General features: G+C 34.0%; 1 protein-coding gene across 1 annotated transcript in view; it reads left to right on the top strand.

The window, feature by feature from the left end:
* The window catches only part of LOC138321291 (unconventional myosin-Ia-like), a 65,049-nt gene that overhangs the window by 14,620 nt on the left and 31,298 nt on the right, over window positions 1-19,131 (top strand). Inside the window, exons 2-3 of the mRNA XM_069264865.1 lie at window positions 12,809-12,962; window positions 14,552-14,667. Coding sequence (XP_069120966.1) covers window positions 12,828-12,962; window positions 14,552-14,667 — 251 coding nt within the window. The 5' untranslated portion in view covers window positions 12,809-12,827. The remainder of the gene's footprint in view (window positions 1-12,808; window positions 12,963-14,551; window positions 14,668-19,131) is intronic.

Below are 19,131 nucleotides of genomic sequence, written 5' to 3'. Positions count from 1 at the left end.
CTGATCAGTGGTTTTTCTCTGGGTACTCTTGCTTTCCTCCACGATTAAATATGGCATGTCCTTACAAGACCATGGCTATTAATAGGATGTTATACTAATAAAATCCTAAACCAGAAAAAATATTATATCATAACCATGACTTCATTGTCATCTTGTCAGTAGACAAAGTCTATTTTTCATGTCATATCATGATGCAAAAATAATTTGTTTCATATAGGCCTACTACACATTTGTATACAGACCTAGAGCAACCTGCCTTAGTGACCATACACTTGTATAAAGACCACCTGCTTAATAAGACCACTTTGTCAGGGTCCCAAATGACAAATTTCAACACCAGTAGACCATTCCACCTGTGTATAAAGGCTATTTTCCTCTGCCCCATGGGTGTTATTTAGATAATTGCAATCCAAGAAACAGCTATATTACCAATTTTATAAATTACTCAAACTAACTTTAATGACTAGTATTTTGAAACTTCAAAGTTTTGCAATGACTAAAACTGGCAATTGTACTTTAATACAGTGTGGACTGTTTAGGCCCATGGGCCTCTTGTTTTTAAGGATGGGATCATATATATTCTATGTCTACAAACATTTTACAAGCTGTATGTAAATACCTCCTTGATTTAGGATATAGTAAAATCTGCCTTATATATAAGATGACTACCTTTGTATATGGTTATAGACTACCTACCTGACTGAATAGTGGTATTTATCATGAAAATATCTTTCAGATATAAAATAAAATGTTGTGTAAAAAGTAATGAATATAAATTTTGATATTTATCTTTTTTATACCACAGTATTTTTTGTTATGAAGGATGTCTATATATTGCATGTCTACAAACCTTGTTCAAGCTGTATGTACATGTGTTGTTGTTTTTTTTTAGCCTGATCCAGTTGTGTTATTCAGTGTTGTACATTAATCACTGCAGTATTTAACTGCCACAGTGATGATATTTCTGAAATCTTTCCTTATAACTACATTACATGCTGTGTTTATGCTGTAAGGCCAATTGAGTTTATCCAACCAGCCGTAGATTTTACACAGCTTTTTGTTTGACTTGTACATATATCTTACCTGTATAGGAAATGGCTCATAAACCTTTTATGAAACAGACTATAAGCAGGTGTCAAGTATTTTTCATATTTGCACAAGTTTCAAGCTGGTCATACATGTGTACATGTACACAAAAACCTTTGAAGAATAAACCCTCATCCACTGAAGGTGAACATATGATAATACATACTGTATTGACAAACTTCTATACAGATCTGTTTGAATGTTTAGATTTTATACATATTCTTCATTTAATTTCCATAAATTAATCCATCATGTTTTTATCTTATAATTATAAACTTAAAAAAAAAAAAAAAAAAAACCCTGCACCTTCACAATCAATGTTAATAACTTCACTCTTTTTTCCACAATCACGCCCCTGCCAGTTCACACAATATAACCATCATCATCGATGGATTTGTGGCACCAATAAGAAGAAGTAGAATAAGAAATGATTGAGATGAAAATCAATGGTGCAGCAGCCTTCCAATGTTTGTCTTGCCTCATTTTTATATCAATCGGAAAATTGATGACAAACCATTTTTTGTTGGGTGTCAATTCAAATACAGTAAAACACAGTTATAACGAACCTCTGGGGACCAATAGGCTGAGTTTGTTGTACACATAATATAAACATATTATAGGAACTTTGATGTTGGGATGAAAAAATTATAGGGCTGTGTTGACTCAGTGGTTAAGATATCACAAGCCCTTAACCTTTGGGTTGCAAGTTCAAATCCCACATGAGGCAGTTGCCAGGTACTGACCGCTGATCGGTGGTTTTTCTCCGGGTACTCCCACTTTCCACCACGATTAAACATGGTATGTCCTTACATGACCATGGCTATTAATCGGATGTTATATCAATAAAATCCTAAACTATGAAAAATTATTATGTCATAACCATGACTTCATTGTCATCTTGTCAGTAGACAAAGTCTATTTTTCATGTCATATCATGATGCAAAAATAATTTGTTTCATATAGGCACTACACGTTTGTATACAGATCTAGAGCAACCTGCCTTAGTGACCATACACTTGTATAAAGACCACCTGCTTAATAAGACCACTTTGTCAGGGTCCCAAATGACCAATTTCAACACCAGTAGACCATTCAACCTGTGTATAAAGGCTATTTTCCTCTGCCCCATGGGTGTTATTTAGATAATTGCAATCCAAGAAACAGCTATATTACCAATTTTATAAATTACTCAAACTAACTTTAATGACTAGTATTTTGAAACTTCAAAGTTTTGCAATGACTAAAACTGGCAATTGTACTTTAATACAGTGTGAATGTACACAAGTGATACGATTTTACAACCAACTAGATATCAATGGTGTGTTTGTTTACTTGTTCTGATGGATTTCACTTATATTGTGACTAGATATTTCCATGAGTACTTACATTATTACAAATATTAAATACCTGGTACTGTGATACCTATGTCTAGCAGAGCAGACTAATTAATGACAAATATGATAAATATTTCAAAAGATTGCTAATATGTGACAGACAGGATGGTGATATAAATAGCCAGGCTGATTTAATGACTGTGAAACAAGGTGTATCAAATGTCTCAGTACCTGGTATTTATCACAATTTAAATAGCACCCTCTGACCAATTGGTCACTGACACCATATATAGAATATCGTCATGTAAATCTAATGTAGTGACTTTCGCCTTCATGTTTATCTCTCTATATCTCTTGTCAACTTGAGTGTAATATTGACCAAAACGAAATCTGAAATTTTACGTGATATTTGTCCTTTCATCAACATTTGTGATTGGAAAACTTAATATTTTGATGTGTAGAAGATTGACTGCTTATTTAAATTGATTACAGGTATACACATTAATGGATATTAACTGTTAAAGGAAATGACATTAAGATGACTATACATTGTAGTACAGGTGTGTAGATTTACCTGAAGGTGTTAATGACACACCAATATCACATTATCAATTTCACTTTAAATCTTTCTATACCGTTATGTATTTTTACCCAATGACCACCTCACTGGCCCCTTTTATTGACCTTGTAAACTTTACAAGTGTATTCTGCTTGTGTAATGTTGAACAATTGTACAATATATGTTATTCTACATTAATGTAAAATTTACATGTAATATGTTATATGAATTGAAATGTCCATATTCAGGTATCTATCTTATATCCTCAGGGAGTATCTTGGGTATGGTATCTAAGAATGTTCAGCTTGTAAACTAGAGGTAAAAAACCCCATACTATTGTAACTGTGAGACTTGGTTATTAGTTTAACGTCCTATCAACAGCCAGAGTCATGTAATGACATGCCAGGTTCGTTGGTAGAGAAAAGCCAGAGTACCCAGAGAAAAACCACTGACCAGCAGTAAAGTTACTTTTTGTATCCATCACAACATATGGACAAACATTGAAGAAAGAATCTTACAAAAACATGCTTTCATAGCTACTTTTTTCACAAATGTTATCTAAATCTGACAATTATTCAACACACTAAACATGATTCATGAAAATTCTACTCATCAAATTTTAGTTACACTCCAACTTGTGTATAAAGACCACCCAAGGGATTAGAGAAATGTGGTATCTATAGCCAGGTAGTCTTGATAATTAGGTCAAATTGTGTTATAAATGACCATTTGATGCCCTAAGAATGTGGTCTTAATAAGCAGAGGGTCTTTATACAGAGGTGGATGCTAAGGCAGGTACTTCTGTAATCTACAATGATAACAGGTAAAGAACTTGTGTGTATATTGATGTGACTAATGGACATGAATTCATGTGTTTTCTGTGATAGCTTAAATGAAGAGTTTGATCTCGGTGAAATACTGTCCCCCTTCTCAAATTCTTTCAAGTGATGAAGCTGCATATGTATATTTCCTGTCTGTTGGGCATGTGGCTGTTATGAGAAGTTTTATGACCAGATAAATACAAATTGATAATCGTGTGCAAGGTAAGATTGATAAAAAAAATACTGTCCCATTGAGTGCACAAGCTCTTAAAATTACAGGCTTGATATGAAATTAGAACTCATGAAATGCGAAAATAAATGTACCATAGTATTATAAAAAGATATTGTACATTGTGTGTAGGAATGCTGCAGGTAAGCAATAAGTACAGGTACATAGATCACATCAGTTCTGCAGTTTTTATATGGTATATGTCGGTAACTTCTGCTAGCTCCAATATTTTATTTTTCAATTTCCGAATATTTTAATGATGGGAACGCAATAGAGTGTTAAATCTGAATAAGGATTAGACATTTGGATATTGCATGTTTAAAACAAAACATGTGATATTTACTTCTGAAAAACATGGTGCTCATAGAAAGCTACATTCTGACTGCTTGCAGTTTCAAGTGATTTAATTACTCATTCACCCCTGAAATTTCATAGTGGACTGGTCATGTCTTTGATTTAGACATTTTGTTCCGTAATGCTATTGTGCATTTCATACCTTTTGATGAGCATACACTCAGACCAGTATAGAAAGCAGTAGATTATGTCCCCTCTTCAAATTGTTCTTTTACTTCCAAAACATTAGTTTTGTGTCTGCATGTAGTATGGCCAATATTGTATTGCCACCCTAGTTCTTGTGTTCTGTACAATTAGATACCTTAAATTGGCTGAACATCTTCAAAATGTCATCGCCACCCATTACCAAATTCAGAGGCCTTGTCACCATTGCTAGAATAGCCAATTATTGCCACAAAGATTCTGCAGAAAACCCACACACCGAAGCTCATTCCTTAACACCTGAAGTTGTTAGAGTGTCAAATAAAAACGAGATGATCCTGCATGTTTGCTCTTCACCATCTGAGACATTTCGATCATCTCATGTAACACATTTGTCCTGTTCCTAATATAGAAAGATTGTCAGATTTCACAAATATGTACAGCAATGCTAATAAAAATCTTGTTTCCTTAATGAGGTAATCTCAAAGAAAAAAGTTTACAGGGTATTTCGGGATAATGAATGGTTTTTATTCGTGTTGGCCATCTTATGGGTATGTCAGTATTACTCTGAAAGTTTAAAAAAAGCTTCAGGCATTCACGATTTTTGTTTTCTGTGCTAAGCTGTATAGATTGGAGTTAGAAATCATCTGGACAGAAAACGGTTGTCCTTGGTGTCGCATGCTTAATCAGTATTGGTAGCATTTGTATTCATTGAATGTAGAATTGTATTTACGGTAGATGTTCTTCAGTTTTGAAGGCAGAGATGGACTGATGGTAATGATACAGTTTGCTGAGTTATGGTAAAAGCTCTATACTTTTGATCACATTCTGGGTAATGTAAAAATTGTATTTACGGTAGATGTTCTTCAGTTTTGATGCCTGTGATGGTAATGGCACAGTATGAGAGTTATGGTAAATGTTCTATACTTTTGATGACATTTTGGAGAAATGTACCAATTAGGTTAATGAATTTATAGGATATGTAACACCTTTAACAGTAAATACACCACACTGTAAGACTTTATGTGTCTGACGGTAAGTTTCAACAACCATTAAGGTAACATTGAGCTAACTCCGGTTAGTTTTACTTCCTGTTAAATGTAGGATTTTTATCACAGAAATCTATGATGTTAACACCATACAAGCGAAGTTAAAAGTTTAATTCATTTAAAAACCTTAAGGTTCTGTAGTAAATACACATACCATTAAATTTGAAACGATAAACTTTCTAAGCATGCCCTTAGGAAAGCTCAAGCATTTTAAATATTTCAAAGTAGTAGTTCAAGCAATTAACAAGGATTGAATTTAAATTCTTGACTTTATATGCAATTTATTGCAACATAGATTATACTAATACTATTAAATATTTCTATATGTATACATTTATATGTTTTAGTATGTTTCCAGTTTCTTGCTAAAACATTTATCTAGTATATAAACATGCAGGCACACTAAGTTATTGATTTTTCTTCTGTATAATATTTTCTGAAAAAAATGCATTAGACAGCATAAATCAAACTTTGATAGTTTAGTAGATGAAAATATATTTTTTCTCATATATATTTTTATTTAGTCATATGTAATATTACTGCATGTGATATATTGATATATCATATACAAATCAATAGGTATACAGCTATTTGTGTATAGATCCATACAAGTATGTGGAGGTCATAGGCAGAAAAGATATAATGCTTGATTTCCTAATGAATTACATCAATAATAAAGTTCCATTTGTTTGTGGATGAAATCATTCGTCAGTTAATGTTGACTAAATGATTTTTCTCATATCATGATCATTGATGAGAAATCAAGATGATAAAGAATGTTGGGTGAATTACAAATTCTGTGTTGAGTAAATTACAGCTTGTTTGTGGGTATGATGTCTGGTTTAGGTCATTGACCATGAGCAGAAGACACCTATAAATCATCACAAAGCTATGACACTGGCACAAATTCAAGTAAAAAAGCCTTACGTAAAAAAATGATGTACATTTTTCATTGCTCATGTGACAAGAGTCTTGGTGACACTGGTATGAATAAAGGTCTGGGTCATGTCGTGTCTTGGTTGTCACTTACCCTCTCATTACACTTTCTCCTCACTTATTTTTGCTGTGTTTTTAAGACATTGGGGCTAGACTTTGGGACCCAATGAAATGACTAATGACACTAAGGTATATAATCTAAAGCTGAAGATTTGTATCCCTGTGGAAGGTTATAAAGAGATTTTATTACACTGTATGTACCTAGTCTACCTATAATAAAACTCTCCATATATACACTTCAACACTCTATATGCACTATTAGTACACTTTTGGCTACTCAAACTTTAAATGTCTTCATTTGCTTGATATTCACTGCCATCTTTATCTCGCCTACTACAAAATATCCCCAAAGCGATATTAGTTTAAAGGTGTCACATGTCCAGGTGTTATATTGTAAGATTTAACTGATATATTGACCATAACAGTAGAGTGACAAGAAGGGGAGGTTACTCAGGGTTGACTGGTTTCTTGATTTCTGAGAAAGCTTGGAGAAATGTTCTGATCTGTGCTGTTGCTTGACAAATGTGAATGTGCAGGATATTTTTTTCTGGATAGCATGCTGCAAGTTCAGGAGTATTCTCTTACTTCTAGAAACATTCCTAGAATGTTTTAAAGGTATGGAAATTCCATCGGTTTAAGTTAAGGGATATTGATGAAACTGCTGGGGCCGCATGGCCATGGTCTTAAATTAAAATAAAGCGAGATTTGATGGAGACTATTTGTGGTGACATTTCTATGTAGACGTAAGTGAAAAAAACAAAGGAGAAGGTACGTTAAGACTCGAATATGGCCTCAAAATTAATTCTCCAGTAAAGAACAACATATTTTGCCATATAACAGCTGAATACATTTGCTAACACATTACATCTCGAAAATATCCCACATGTGCCAATTATGTTCACTATGACGTCATCAACATGCAGTTTCCCGCCATTTTTCACAAAAATCCTTGAAAAATCATACTTTTTGAGTGGTTTTCTCTAAAGATGAATGTGGCCGCCTTCGTGGAGCAGAAAGAGATTTTCACACGTTGTGTCTCGTGTATTTACGCATATCCATGCAAAATGTAAAGTTGCTCCAAGGTGGCAGCCAAATCCATTTCAAGCATTTTCTAACCTAAAGATGATGAATTTCTAGCAAAATTTGGCGAAAAGAGGAAAATCATCAATTTGATGACGTCATAGGTGGGACACATCGTGTACATGGTTATAAAAAATTATGTTTTGATGAATGGCAAGTATGAGAGTATTTATTGATATGAAATTGATGGGGATCAGAGTTAATTTTTTTTGGTCTGAAAAATTAAGGCCAAATACTGGTCCTATCATATCTACTCCTTTATCTGTTACTGTATTTGGACAGACAATATGATGTGAGATACAGTGTTGTATGTGTATATGAGACTGGTTGTTATTCCTGATTCTGTTAATCAGGTCATATTTCATTTGCAATAAACCAATGATCACAGGGAAAAAATCAAAAGGAGCTAGAAAGCATTTAATGATTTACCAGACAAGCAAGTACCCAATAAAAGTTTGTATTATTATCCTGTAACCAGCCTATAGCTGTGGGGCATAATGACCTATCCTGTCAGATCCATATTTGGGCAGTAACTGGGTATTATAAAACAATAAAGCATGCTGATGAGGTGTTGATATCTGTTATAATACTGTTTGTTTACGATGTTTCTGGTATCTTAATTATCTGTGTGCTGGGTAATTAAGGTGGTAGGATAGGGTGACAAATCAGGTTAATATCACACATTGGAGACTTATTAACCTCCACCTGGTCGATATTGGAGAAGCTTTTGTAACTGCTGCCCTTAGACATGTAGTCTCTTCAACCTGGGTAGATATATGTATCAATAGAAATCAAAAGGTATATGCATGTTTAGCATTCAGATTAAATAATGGGGGGGGGGGGGGGGGGGGGGAAGCTTAAAAAGGAGGGGGTTGGGGAGGGGGTTTACTGATATTTATACTGCTGCAAATTATTTACCTTCATCCAGTCGGTCCTTTCTAAATCTGCATTTGAATACACATAGATTTTTGTACCTTTGGATGATTTTAATTTATTCGGACAGGATCTTTTTCATAAATCTGAGATGGATGAAAAACAGATTCTGTATTATACCGTTACACTACCATGCATTTTCTGATAGACCTTTCTGCCCTTATCAGTGAGCTTAATCAGTACTGCAATGAAGTTGGGAGCAGTATTGAAATAAGAAATACCATGCTTATATTCCAAATATAATATAGACTTTGCAAGAAAACCATGGTAACCAAATATTGTGCAGTATCTATTGGCAATTAGGTACATTAGCTGTAGACTAGGAATTTTATATCCGATATGGTATGCATGTGACAAAGCTAGCACACACCAACCTTTATTCTGTTACAACTTTCAGACACATTTTCATAATCAGATTCTTACCAAGTTCAAAGAAGAAGCAATATAATCATATCATTATGATTGTTTGAAACTCGTGTTCTAGAACAGAATTCATATATAAGACCTGGACCAGCAAATTATCATTACTCAGCTGTTTAAAATCTATGACTGATTATATTCCGAAACTAATTAGGGTCCCGCATCGAGATGCGGGTGCCCTATAGTAATCAGGTTGTCCGTCCGTCTGTCCGTCCGTCCGTCTGTCCGTTTTTTTTTTCTTTTGCACATTAATGATGGAAGGGAGTGGAGTATTTTCCCATATTTTACATGATGATTCCCCATCCATCCTAGATCTGCTTGGTAATTTTTCAGGCTGAAATTAAATTAAAAAATCGGCCATCTTGGATTTTAACATTTAAAAAAATCACAATGTTGTTGCTCTTAACTGATAAACATTTTGTTATAACATTATATGCAAAGTTGTTCAGAATTAACAAGGAGTTGACTGTCCAAAGGTAAGGTCATGGGCCAAGGTTACTAAGTCAAAGGTCAAGTCAAATTTAAAAAATTATTTTCTCATGAAGCAGAGTTGTTCAGAATTAAACAAGAAGTCAACTCACAAAGTTTTGACTGACCAAAGGTAAGTCATGGGGTCACTGCATCAAGGTTGTGGACACATTTTCCATTTTTGGACTTATTAACAATTTGTTATGACATAATAAATAAAATATTCATTGCTTAATATATATTAAAGTCAATATGGCTACATGATATGATTAGAATCAAAAAGCTGCAAATCAGTCATCTTGGCACGTCAACACATAGCGGGCCCTTTCACGTGTCAGTGTTCTAGTTTTGATTGCTTCAAGAACCAGCATATAGTTTTGGAAAGTTTATTTTTGACTTTCTTCAATTGGTGTTCGAAAAACTGTATTTTAATGTGAAGTTTTCCTGAAGTGTTCCAAATGTATATATCTCCTGTGCGTGTTTTGTTGAAATGCTTGTCAGGCGTTATGGATTTATAACCTAGACGATAACACCTGACCTCACAAAGGCTACCATTGTGTAGGTATCCTCCTTGTATATATAATTAAAAAGTACAGCTTGTGCTCTGGAATCACTGATATCTGCTGATAACACTGACTATTTCAAGAGGTAAGATGTTTCGTGGAAAACTTTCAAGATTTTCTGCCAAAATTGTTCTGCAGTATTTTTCCTTGATAACTAAAGCCCTGTTATTACATTATCAACAGTTTAAAGGGTTATATCTAACACCACCTAAAACTAGTACGAATCAAAAGCTTTTTGAAAAGATAAACTTTTTGACAAATGTTTTGAATTGCAATTTAATTTGAGTATTATTTTCTATCAAATGCTTTAAGATATGGATAAAGGTCCTGGGTTAGATCCTTTATGGGTTATTTAAAATAATATACTGTTACATTTGTACCCATGGAAGGATTTGTGAATAATGCTCAAGAGATCTCTTAAGACATGAGGGTGAGTTCTTTCCTGGAGAGGAAGTATATAGCCGTGGTGAATACCACAATAAACTATTTGGCTAAAGAGAAGTTCTGAGTACAGTACTTAAGTAAGACAGAGGTCTGGTGTTTGATTCCTTCGGGCCATGTTTAAGTTATTGATAAAATTGGTAACAATCGTGTGATACCTATATACAACAGAGAAATAATAACTGATGTAATTTGTTAGTTTTATTATTAATATGTGGAACATCAAAGAAAATACACATTCCTATAAAGTGTCTTGACTAAGAATCAGATCCTGAGGTCTGTGACATAGTAAACTATTACCGCTTCAAATAGACTGAGCCAACTTAAAGAAGTATCCGGCAACTTCTGACAGCTGATTGGCAATGACTATGTTTAACAATATTTGGCTGAAGACCTCACTGAAACCTTCCTTGTTAGTTGGGTGTTAGAATTGTGCCTGCTGCCCCTCATTGCATGATTGTAAAAGGTGACTGAATTGGTATCTTACCTTTTGATTTCTATTCTTCCTAACTGACTTTCTTCTTGCTAATATCTCTCCTTGACATCGCCATACTTTTGACCATGAAATGAAGGCTTGCCTCTGCTAAGAAGTCTTTGCATGAGTGCTGTCCCCTGATGCAGACACACCAGAGTCTATAAAAGTGGGAGTTTCTGCTCCTGCTTGACACTCAGCATTAAGGGAATGGGATGACTGATTTGCCCCTTATCAGTATAATGTGACTGGTGTCATGTGAGTTTGTTTGGTGTCATTGGTTGCATTTTTCAGTGAGATAGCACTGTTAAAAGAGTTCAACTATCACAAGGAGACACAACATGAATATACTGCAGTCTCCCAAAACATACACACACTTCACACATGTAAAACACCTAACATATACAGAAGATTTGCCTTAATGACCCTGGCTGTTAATAGGATATTAAATTAATATCTAATTAACAACTAACGAAACAATCCCTCTGAAACACTATGTGCAAGTGATAATTAGACCTGTTCTTTTTACAAATATATCAATATATCAGTATGGACACATCAATGACATTAGACCAAGAAGATCTCTAAGTTTACTGACCTGGAATTCCTCAATATGTCTACAACACTACAGAGCTATATGATCTGGATCTGATGTTTGACAGGTTAATCATATAGTTGGATTGAGTTGGAAGACAAGGAGATGATTGTAATAGTTCACAGATAAGGACCAACTAGGAAGAAGTACATGTTATAGAGATTGACTCATTCACCCCTGAAATTTCATAATGGACTGGTCTAGTCTTTCATATCTGAAGAGTCTAAATTTGTCTTCAGGGGTGAATGAATTAATTCAAGTTGGTTGTTTAGATAAAATGTTTACTTTCCATAAGGAAGTATACCGGTAGCTTAGTGAGCCAAAGCAGATATTGATAAGGAAAAAGCTACATTCTCGAGATTAAAATGTTTCTTTCCCTTGAAACAATTTATATTTTCTATTAGTTCAAACTTTTCCACTTAGCAGCTAGTTTGACATTGCAATTGAGTAAAATCATGTTGAAAAAAACCCGCTACATAGGGTAGCTGTTTGTCCAGGGATATTTGTCCATTTCTCAGGCTTAATACTGGCAGATTTGCATAGGATTTCTTCCAATTCAAGGAGAGTGTTTTGCTTCAGAAGCTTCACAGGCAAATCCATGAGAAACTATTTTGAGGTGAAAATCGTGGCATGTTATTTGCCATGAGAAAAATTTATCACATGTTTTTTGTGCATATGTATGATGTTGTTGGATAGTAAACATGTCATTTAATGTGGAAGTCGACAGGCGTATAACTGCCACATTAAACAGAAAATATCAAGGTGGTTACAAAACAAAAACTGTACTATGTGGAATAGTTAACTTGTATACCTACTAACTGTCTGCTTTACGACAGTTTCGAAATTCCAATACGGCGTCAGTAAAGTACAATTTACCGCCCGTGGTTGATTAGTCCCACCTTTCAGTGATTTTGACACCGTCTTTACATTAATTTTGTGATGTTATGATCACCAGAAGATGGTAATCGACAGTAAATTGTACTTTACCCACATTGTTTTGGGATCTCAAAACCTCTGTATGTTGTTAATGCTTCAATATTTGCTTTTGCTGAAGAATTGTGGTCGAAAAGAAATAGGGGGGGAAGATGGCATTGTCGATATCAATTTTACCACTATAACCCAATGCTGAAATAATTCCAGAAAACATCTGAGGAAAACATTCAAATCATATAAAGATAATAAAAGATGTATTTGGTTCCTCTGTGCACTCGTATTTGTAGTTATTGATGTTACTATACATTAATATCCTGTTGACATTTTTTTCCAGTTGTGACTAGCCTGTCGCCATGGCGCTCCACCAGGTGACGCTTTCAATCTTTGAGAACAACGTTGGTGTTAGTGATGCAGTCCTGCTAGATCCACTCACAGAAGAGGCTTTCATCGAAAACATCAAACAACGCTTTGGTCATGATCAGATATATGTAAGTTTAGAAATAATTTCAATAAGGCAAATCTAAAAATGAAAAATAAAAACCAACCATATTTCAGTTAGGTATGTTTTGTTTGAGACCAATTTGATCCACCTATTAAAGGTTTAGCATATTTATTGTCTGACATGCTTTATTTGAAATTAAAAGCTGCCAATTTTCAAGAGAACTGAAAAAAAATATACAAGGTTTTGATAATTTCTTACGAGATTTTATCTTCAGGTCACAAATTGCTTTGTCAATGGATGACCTTCATTGATATCTTGAGTTTAAGTATCATCCAAACAACCAAAATCATGACAAGTCTTGATGATGCTATGGAATTAAATTGCTTTAAACTATTATTTATCAATGAAGAGATTGATATTAGAGAAGTGAAGTACAATGATCATAGAATTGACGCTGTGACAAGATAAATGTCAATAGTTGTTCAACAGTAGTTCAGATTTTGAAAGGAAAACAGTTATTAATCAGCTAATACCAGCATTGTGATGCAATCTTATAAACACCCAAGAAAGAAGTTAATTGAATTGAGGATTTAGTATCCAATTAATGCAGATGTAATTTAAATGATCTTGAGTTGAAACAACTATAAGAATCCATTCAAAAACCTGAACCATCACTGTCTGAGAGTTTCATAAGCAATTGATTTGGAATTTTCATTTAGGTTTCCAAATACAATATCATTGCCTCAGCCTTGCAATCAGCAAATCAACCCTTTTATTTTCATACATAAAGAATTCATTTTTTTGAAGTTTTCTTTCAGGAATCTGATTCAAAGACGATTGATGTTGATTGTGTGCCAGTCTGACATGACCTGACACAACCTCTGACACGACCTGACATGGGACCTGACACGACCTGACTTTGATATGATGAAATACCAAATGAATCACTGGCATTTTATGTTCAGTTTTCCTGTTTACTCATTTAAAAAACTTATAATTGAACCATGTTAATTAAAACTGGTATAACTTGAAGTTGACAGTTTTAGGGTTTCAATCAAATTTTCGTTATAAATTCCAGTGCACTAAATTGAGCACTTGAATAATTTTACAAATGGTCCAAGCAACTTAGAACAAGGTTTTCTGTTTTCAAAACCACTTGGAGGTAATTAATGTAATTTTGTAATGCTAATACAGTCGAATCTGTCTTAAGCAACCACTCAAGGGAAATGAAAAGCGGTCTCTTAATAGAGACTCTTAATAGAGTAGCTCAGGTTAGGGAGGATATATAGTTTGATGTTTAAAAATATGAGTTGTCATTCACTGTTCATGAATAAAGTATAATTCAATGTATTATAACCATTTATAAGATAATTTAAAATGAAAGAAATGTTATAAAAAAATTAACAAATCTCAAAAAAACTCAAATTGAAAGCTGCTTCAATATTTATGCATAATGAGAAAATTTCAAACCCTGGTCTGTTTTAGTGATAGTTCTATTATTGTTTAGGTATAGATGTATTTGGCACTACTAGAGACAACCAATCATTAAAGTCCATTCAAAAATAGTTCTACTCAAGTCGTATGCACTAGATCGTTTTGTTTCCAATATAATTTATCTTTATCTACTTTCTGCAGACTTACATCGGTAATGTGGTGGTGTCCGTCAACCCCTACAGGAAGTTGGCCCTCTATACCGACAGCGTGATTGAAGAGTACAGATGCCGCAACATTTATGAACTTCCACCACACATGTAAGAATCCTCTAGCCAGGCAAAACATGCAGCAAATGTGTAAATCTATCTTGTGCATTTGTGTCAGCATACATGCATAGACCAGTTAATCAGGTCTTCATTTGCTAAAACAGATTTTTTATTCCAAAATGAAATAAGCATCCAAAGTGTGGGTGAGCTTTGTTTTGTATAAGCTTAGCCAGAAATAATTTTCTCCAAGATTTAGTAAAACATTAATACATCTAACAGTAAAGCTAGTCTTAGTGACTATGTACCTCTGTATAAAGACCACCTGCTAAATAAACCCACTTTTCCAAGGTCCCAAATTACCAGTTTCAATTCAACTTGTGTATAAAGGCTACCTTGCAATAAAGACCATATTTCCATTGTCCTTTGGGTGGTCTTTATAGTCAGGATCAATTGTAACTTGTCTTGATACCAAAATTGATTTGGTGGTCTTAGATTATGTATTATTGGTGGTGATTGTTAACATCCATCTAAAATAACATCTGTCCAAGTTTTTGAAGTGCAAACTTATTTTAAACTACTGTTGAATAAATCTGTCTTATTGAGACAAGAAAAGTCAATTAAAAATCTGTACTAATGATGTGGATCAAGAATCAGTAATCATGACGTCAAGAATTTCTGTGGAAAAATCCAGCCAATCTGAAAGCTTGATGAAGATCACATGTTTTAGTGAAAATTGATGAAATATATTTCTCTTGAAAATAACTGGGTACACATTATTAGAATTCTAAAAGTGATAATTTTCATTGATAGATTGTTATCATACTTCGAGCTCAATTTGGTGACAAGAAATTGAAAAAGATGCAGTCCTGAACATTTATCTTTTGGAACTTATATTAAAATATAGATAAAGTTATCAAAGCCTAAATTAAGTTACATGTATTAATTTATAAAGAGAGATAGTGGTGAATATTTTCTTTTTTTTTAACAGAGATAGTGATGATGGAGGTCCCTGTTAAACACCCTTGCAGCTGTTTATCTTTGTGACCTTATATAATGTTGTTTAGATATCTCATTCCCCACTCCTCTACTACCGAAAAATGATTCCCACACAGAATGTTATGTAAAGTTTTAAAGCTCCAGTGTGACATTCATGATTATTATGTGTTCATAAACAAAGGAACTAATATGACCTTCAGTCAGAAAGATGTTGATATTTGATACTGAACAGCTGTTACGCTATAAAGAATGAAATTTCGGCCGTTTTTTACATCTTAATTGTAGCTACATATCATTTAGAGAAGTTATATGAATCTTGTTGAAATTTAGATCAGATTAGTCAGGATTCCACAGTGTGCAGTTGGGCCATTTGGTAATTCACATTAAAGTCATTGCTGTCAACATGGGTGGAGACTGTAACATTTTCATAACAGCTGTTCATGGATTGTGTTGATTTCTAGTTTAAAGACTTCTGTGATGTTTTGAAGGATGCTGAAGAAAGTTATTATTGTTTTAATGGTGATCTGACCACATAATTGTAAATGAGAGATACAAGTAGATATACCTTTTTTATTGATAGATTGTCATCATACGTATAATACACTGATAAGAAGTTGAAAAAGATGTTGTCCTTAACATTTATCTTTTGGAACTTATTAAAATACAAGAAGATACCTTTTTCTGCTTGATGATTGTCAACTAACTGAAAGATTAAAAAGATAGTTTTTGTGGGGATGGGTTTGGGGGTGTTGCTTAGGAGTTGGACAGCTTTCAATTAAGTCAACTGCCTGATCTTATTTCATAACTTTCACTTTTCACTGAGCACTCAAGTTTTCTCAGTTTTTAGAGCTCAAGTCAGTCATAGTCAAATAATATTATTTATTAACTCTTATTAACTTCTTCAATTTCTCAATGGTTGGGGAAAAATAACTACTGTAATACTTCAGGGCAGTACATACATGCTGCATATTATGACAGTGACAGTGTTTCTATTAATTGATGTATTTTTAGGATAAATGCAGTACCAAAATAGCAGAACAGATGTGCCTCCTAAATATAGCAACAATTTTATAAACAGACAGAGGTGTAGGAAAACAGGGTTTACATAATTATCTCTCTACTTTGATCTGTGTAACTTCCTGTTGCGGAGGTTGTAGTAACAGGCAGTGGGTTGGAGGGGCCTGGAGAATTCTGTAATGGTTTCCCTCTCACTCAAGAGCCTTTTGTTGATATTTATAGTCCCTCGAAACATAGCCTATCTATGGTTTACTGCTAACACCAAGGAAAGGGACAGTGTTTGTCTTAGTGCTAGATAATTCTAGTACAGATGGGCAGTGTTTATTTGTTCTCCCCTTTTAAACGGTTTTTTTCAAGCTTGAGCTAGAATGTATAGTAATAACTGCAGTTACAGAATCCTTCTAACATTTGTTTTCTGTTGCTATGGTTACAAGGTGACTCATCTTTCTGATCATTCTCTTCTGCATCATTTCTAATTTGTTTATAACATGGATGTAACCAAGCACAAAATATTACTTTTCAGATCAAAGGCTTCATTTTCAGTTTTTGGAGAGAGAAAAATGGTATCTTCAGATTTATGATTGCTGAAAGTTATCTAGAAATTATTACATAACAATTTTGAAGTTTTAAGTATTTTCAGTGATTGCGCATGTGATTTGATACCATTTGTAATAATTATTAATTAACATCAAACGAAATAAAACATTCAAAATCTAATAGAAATCAATAGTTAGAGAGTGAGATATGGAGTAGACCACATTAATGGTATTCCTTTTAATCAGCCACTGAAGTTCCCTGATCTCCTCAGAACCATCAGGTGGTAGATCTATGGGAGTTAGTTAATTTGTCTGTCACCTCTCATTAGTCTCCAGAGGAAATGTAGTGGTCTGCAGCTCCTGATAAGGATAGACTCTTCTTATATATCAACCTACCCCAGGCCAACACAACAGTTTTCTTGGGTTTTCTTTACCACACACAAGGCCAAGACAGAGTTTTGTTGGGTTTTCTTTTGCACATATGAGGACAAGACAAAGTTTTTCTTTCCCACGCATGAGACCAAGACAGAGTTTTTCTTTCTCACACATGAGGCCAAGACAGGGTTTTGTTGGGTTTTCTTTCCAACACATGAGGCCAAGACAGAGATTGTTGGGTTTTCTTTCCCACACATGAGGCCAACACAGAGATTTGTTGGGTTTTCTTTTCCACACATGAGGCCAAGACAAAGTTTTGTTGGGTTTTCTTTTCCACACATGCCCTAAGACAGACTTTTCTTTTTCACTAATGAGGCAAAGCAAAGCTTTTCGAGGGTCCCAAATTATTTATTTTAGCTCCACCTGGCTATAAAGACCATTTTCATTTGTCCATTGGAAGGTCTTTATAGACATAGACATGTGCAACCTGTATTTTTGAAATTTATATCTACACTTGAAGAAGTAGAAATTAATCCCGACAAGTGTTATTTAGTACAGAAGTAATTATAAGTACGGTCTCAGCCTTATTTGTTAATGTGACCACTATGTGTCAAGGACAACGAGTGGGCCTCACCACTACAAGTGAGCATTGTTCCTCGTTTGGATGGGCTTTTGTTATGTGGAAGGAAGGATAACAGAAGAGTTGCAGATGTTTATAGTGTGATAACTTTTGACACATTTTATGTAAAAATAAAAATATTGGTATGAGTCATGTATACGAAATGATATATTAATAACAACAATATTATATTGTGAACAGTACATCTATAGATTTTATTGTCCCTGAAGTTGATTATGGCAACTCAAAAGTAGAGAAGTAAAGATATAGAATGTCAGACACCTTAACCACGCTCAGCCATGGCAGCCCAGAGGGATCTTACCCCGGTACTTACAGATCATGTATTCATATATAAGTTTATACAATTATTCGTGAAACATTTGAATTTTCGCTCACGCTCTCTCGAGATATTGCAAGAAAATTTGTGTCTCACAAAAATAAAGTGGTTTACAGTACATACTGTAGTAAGTTGGCAGGCATGTTGCTACCAAGAAATAGGATATAACAGCTATATAATGGGGAAGTGCTGGTATCAAAATCAGGTCATGTTTAAATATGTCTAAAATATGTATAAAAGCAAATGAATGTTACTATTTGTAGATATATTATGATGACTGCCTCTTTAAATCATAATTTCTTATGATAGAATTAGTTTTATACAGTATAAAATGATCTTTGTTTTCTCTCAAGTATTCTCTTATATCTATCAAAGATGTCTGGTAAGAAACTAGGCTATCACTATGAGTTTAGTAATAATGTATACCTTCAGAAATTAACTGTCAGAGCAACAGACCCTGCTGTGTGATAAAATGTAGAAATGAAAGAGGATCTAGGGAAACCTCATGTGATGGACACAGTCATGTGTCTGTAAACAAAACATATTAGAGATAGTGGGATATATCCTCTTCTTATTGTTCAAAGGTCACTACACAAATACATCTATCCAGGATTACCACAGAACATATATTACCA

This window comes from Argopecten irradians, chromosome 4 (genome assembly GCF_041381155.1).
Source record: "Argopecten irradians isolate NY chromosome 4, Ai_NY, whole genome shotgun sequence".
NCBI classification, from domain to species: Eukaryota; Metazoa; Mollusca; class Bivalvia; order Pectinida; family Pectinidae; genus Argopecten; species Argopecten irradians.
Note: the sequence above shows the minus strand (reverse complement) of the source record. Positions and strands in the feature narration are given on the sequence as shown.